This window comes from Pundamilia nyererei, unplaced genomic scaffold, assembly GCF_000239375.1.
Source record: "Pundamilia nyererei isolate P.nyererei 1_Seehausen unplaced genomic scaffold, PunNye1.0 scaffold00122, whole genome shotgun sequence".
NCBI lineage: Eukaryota > Metazoa > Chordata > Actinopteri > Cichliformes > Cichlidae > Pundamilia > Pundamilia nyererei.
The window spans coordinates 479898-484242 of NW_005187523.1; the positions used below are offsets into that span (position 1 = coordinate 479898).

Here is a 4345-nt window from a genome sequence, read left to right on the forward strand (position 1 = left end):
TTAGGAGTAAGGTTAGAGAACTTTAAGGAATGAATGTAGCCACTACGGTGACCATCAAAACCATGAAAAAAACAAATGATAGCTTAATATGAAACGACAGACGTTTTCATATCGTCTTTAGATATATGTCGTTCCTTAAATCGAACAGCCCTAATTTTAACTATGGCCTGGATGACTGAGAGCCTACACAGGCGATGTAGATAAGCTACTCTTAGCTACTCTCTTATTTCCCAGGGGGTTACCACAGTGCACGGATCCCCATTTCACACCAAATACAACCTTCCCATTTATCCAGGTTTGTGACGGGTCCTCGAACAGCAGCACGACTGCAGGAGGCTTCGTTTTTAAGGCTTCAATTCCAAAGAGTTCACTAACTTTATCTTGCAGCTGTATGAGGAGGTTCCACCTAGCAGTGAGCAGCAACAGCAACTGTTTACGTTCACACTTCTGAAAGAAAAAGTTTGCCTTCCTCTCTCTTGAACTCATTGACTCCCTTTGACAACACCGTCATAGATAATGTTGCACGACTTTGAGGTTAATTCTGAAAGTTTGCATTGACTGACAAGAGGAAGTGAAACATTGCAAAACAATGGTTAACCACTCACTTGGAGGACTGAGCACCCCAGACTCAAAATACTCTGTTTCTAGTACAGCAGCTGGGTGTTACGCAGGCTTCACAAATTCTAATAATCCTGCAGCTCAGGTATGTCCTTTATGCTTTAAATGAAGGAAAACTGCAGGAATCTGCCTGTAATTTAGAGTAGGAGTAGGCGGTGTTTGGATGGTAGAAAACTGCTGGTTAAACAATTGATTTGTCAATTTAAAGTAACAGTTCCCCATGAGAAATGATGCAGAACATTTCTTTCCATTTTTTATAAGACATGGAGCATAAACTAAACAGTTTTGGGGCTTGGGGGGCATTCTGTCCTCCCCCTGGGAGATTGCATCCTTGCCGATGGGATCTGTTCATAAAGAAAACAACACTAACATTGTTCATTTGTGCTGCTTCTGAAAACCATATGATCGAATCCCAGAGTGGAAGCATTTTCACACGAATCCACACTGACAGCAGCAGGTCGTGTAGCTCACCGTCCACAGGGAAACCTTCAGCGTTGGGATACGTTTTTAACCCTTTAAAGCCGGTCAGAGCAGCACGCTCAGTTTTGCGTGACTATTTTTAAATCCCTGTAGCACTGCAACCACGTAAGCTAGCGCAATAATTTTTTTTGCATATGAAACTGGAGGAGTTGTACTTACATCTGATGCCATCAGCTTGTCCTCGGTCACAGTTTCCTTTCACATATAGCTTTGCAAAAACTGCATAAAAAGCACTTGCAGCAACAAAAACATAATATTCCAGAAACGGGTTTTGCCGATCCGATCAGCTGTTCGTAACACTTCCTACGTCCATCAGCGTGAACTATCGCATGTCCACCATGACCTGCCCGAAACCGGAAGTGATGTCATTTTGTGGATTTTTTTTTATTTTTTATTTTTTTTTTGCAAATTTGCATTATAATATTTATTTTCGTTTTTCCTGCAGTATATAAAAATTGGTGTATTTCAAAAATAAAACTATGAAGACTCTTAAAATAAATTTCCTGTGGTGGGAAACTATTTTGTGCAACTTTTAACTTTTTTGTATTTACAGTTTTGAGGGATAAGTTTTTGTAGTTTTTCGCAATTTATGTAATTACTATGTACTTAATGCAGACATATTATTAAAATTTGGGCTGTAATGGTTGCAACTTGAAATGCTCCCAAAAATGGCCCCACAGCATGTAAAAATATAATATAAGCTCTGGTGGACTTGGTTCTATGGCAGGTCTTAAAGGGTTAAATTCAAACTGGTGTCATTGTCCAAAACATGACGTTCAAATCAGTAGTGTACCCCCACCTCCATCGACTAATTAAAAAACTGTGTGCCAAATTACTGGTGAGTAAATTATAACCTTGGATGTGAGTCGTCACGGGAGGGTGATGGGAGGAGCCCATTGTTTCATCACACGTTGTCTCATTACAAACACAAAATGGAAAGTCAACTCAGTGTTGCTACTTTTTTATTTACCGTAAAGGTGGGGAGTTTGTGTGATTCATTAATGCTTCATTTCAGATTGATATTGATGCTTTCACAGCGGATGTGAACATGTTGGTCTCTGTGGATTTAAATGTTTTCACATTTCCTGTTTAATCGGTGCTGTGGCCTGTGGCCATGGGTGGATTGTCATTTGATGTCTTGGCTTGTTAGAGCACCAGTGACATGTGGATGCAGTTCATAGTGTGTGCTGCCACTTGCCTGATGCTGTAGTCGTTTAGATAAGGAGAGAATCCCTTCACAGCGACGGGGCAGGCATAATTGCAGGCAAATTTCCTGGAGCTCTCTACAAGCACTAAATACGTCATAACTCTGTTCTGTGCTTTCAGTCTGTTTCACCTGTCTTGATCTCTTTCCACAGTTTTTAATCTTAAAATTGGAAAGGCCAGCAATTGTTCAGAGCATCACCTTTGGGAAATATGAGAAGACTCATGTGTGCAACTTGAAGAAGTTCAAAGTGTTTGGTGGGATGAGCGAAGAAAACATGACCGAGCTTTTGTCCAGGTGAGATGCCCCTGTAGCTTCAGGGAGACATGTTTCTGTGTTTGTCTGGTCCTGTAGTGTCTTTATTGGTAGACACAATACCAGGAGAATGACAGTGCCACCAGAAGTGCTCTCAATTGTGGCTGTCGAGACGACTTCTAGTTGACAGAAATTCACTGGTTGAACAGATTTTTTTTTTCTAATTGTCTTAAGTAATAAATTGCCTCAGGTGTTGTGTTGAATTTGAACTTCAATAAATACAAATTCAAAGAACAGAGGATTGTAAGTAGTTGTAAATGTGCAACTTCAATTGTTGCAAATTGTTTCTGGAGAACCTGCAACTGGCAAATGAGTCCATCCAGCTGAAGAGCTGCATTAGCAGGCTGCATGTTTGTTAACAGCCTGAACTGCAGCTGCAAGGCCACACATGAAGTCTAGTTAGCTGCCAGAGCTGGAGGGCTGTCCAGCAAATGGATTCAGTCGGTATCTCAACTCACCAGTAGGATTTGTGAAACAGCTGTGTCATGTTGATTGTCTTTCTCCATCTGCCAGTGGCCTTAAGAATGACTACAACAAGGAAACGTTCACCTTAAAGCACAAGATCGACGAGCAGATGTTCCCCTGCAGATTTGTCAAAATAGGTGAGAGCAGTTTGGCACGCTTTGTGTTGTCATGTGTTTGTTGCTGTTAACACTTCTTACCACTTGTTTAACTTCAGTGCCTCTGATGTCTTGGGGTCCGAGTTTCAACTTCAGCATCTGGTACATTGAGCTGCATGGAATTGAAGACCCAGATGTGGTGCAGCCCTGCCTTAACTGGTATAGCAAGGTAGGCCTCAGCCTGGATGTTAGAGGGGTGGGGCAGAGGTGGAAGAGTGGATTTGCCTTCCTGCGTAATATCAGCTTGAATGAAAACTTCTGGGACGTCAGAGGTGCTGATTACATTTGGAAACCCACAAACTCAGTTTGTCTCTGGGACAGTTTCTTTAATTGCATTCACATAGCTTCACTTCTGTCTTAAATTCATGTGTTGGATTCCATGTAATTTATGAATATCGTAGTTTATTACTTAATTACAAAAGATGCCTTTCAAATGTAAACAAAGAAAAACCTGCTTTTATCTGCTGATTCGAGTTTAGGCTTAAATTTATGCTCTAATCCTGTAAAGGCAAAGAGCTGCAGTTTCTTTTGGTTTCTCCTGCTGGTTGTCTGTCTCTGGACATTTCCCGTGATGTCTCCAGTGTCGGTTGTTGCCATTTGCTTCCACACACATTAGCAGACTCATTGCAGTTTGCGTTTGGTTAGGACTTTAGATATTTTACATGAGACAAATGAACTTTTTCTCAGTCCTCCTCCTCTGACGATGTAGCAGAGCCAAGCTGGCAGGCTCCTTTACTTTTGTTGTCTTAAAATATCTCCAGACTGCTGACAATTCTCATCGTCCGCCTACCTGCTCACATGAGTTAATGTTGCTGTAAAGTGGTATCGTGTGGTCTGTGCTGTACATGTGTTGCTAGCTTAAACTTGCATATGATGGAGCCGGGACATTATACCCGTGCTTCTTACGACCACATCATTTCTTGTATATTTTACTACAACATGAAGAATATAAAATAACTGTACCTGCTACTGTTCGAGTTAACCAGCAGCGGCCGTGTTCTGATCAGGGAGGTTCCTACAAACAAAGAACTAACAAACTGCTGAAATGTGTGGTGCTTTTGGATTAGTGACTAACATTAACAGTGCTAACACAAGCCATTCCTTCCCT

At 41.3% G+C, this 4345-nt stretch overlaps 1 protein-coding gene across 2 annotated transcripts in view; it reads left to right on the forward strand.

The window, feature by feature from the left end:
* Positions 1-4345, forward strand: part of mkln1 (muskelin 1, intracellular mediator containing kelch motifs) — a 25528-nt gene that overhangs the window by 3635 nt on the left and 17548 nt on the right. For both annotated transcript variants that reach the window (XM_005742624.2, XM_005742625.2), the window contains exons 3-5: positions 2457-2599; positions 3131-3219; positions 3297-3406. In XM_005742624.2, the coding sequence (XP_005742681.1) occupies positions 2457-2599; positions 3131-3219; positions 3297-3406 (342 nt within the window). The remainder of the gene's footprint in view (positions 1-2456; positions 2600-3130; positions 3220-3296; positions 3407-4345) is intronic.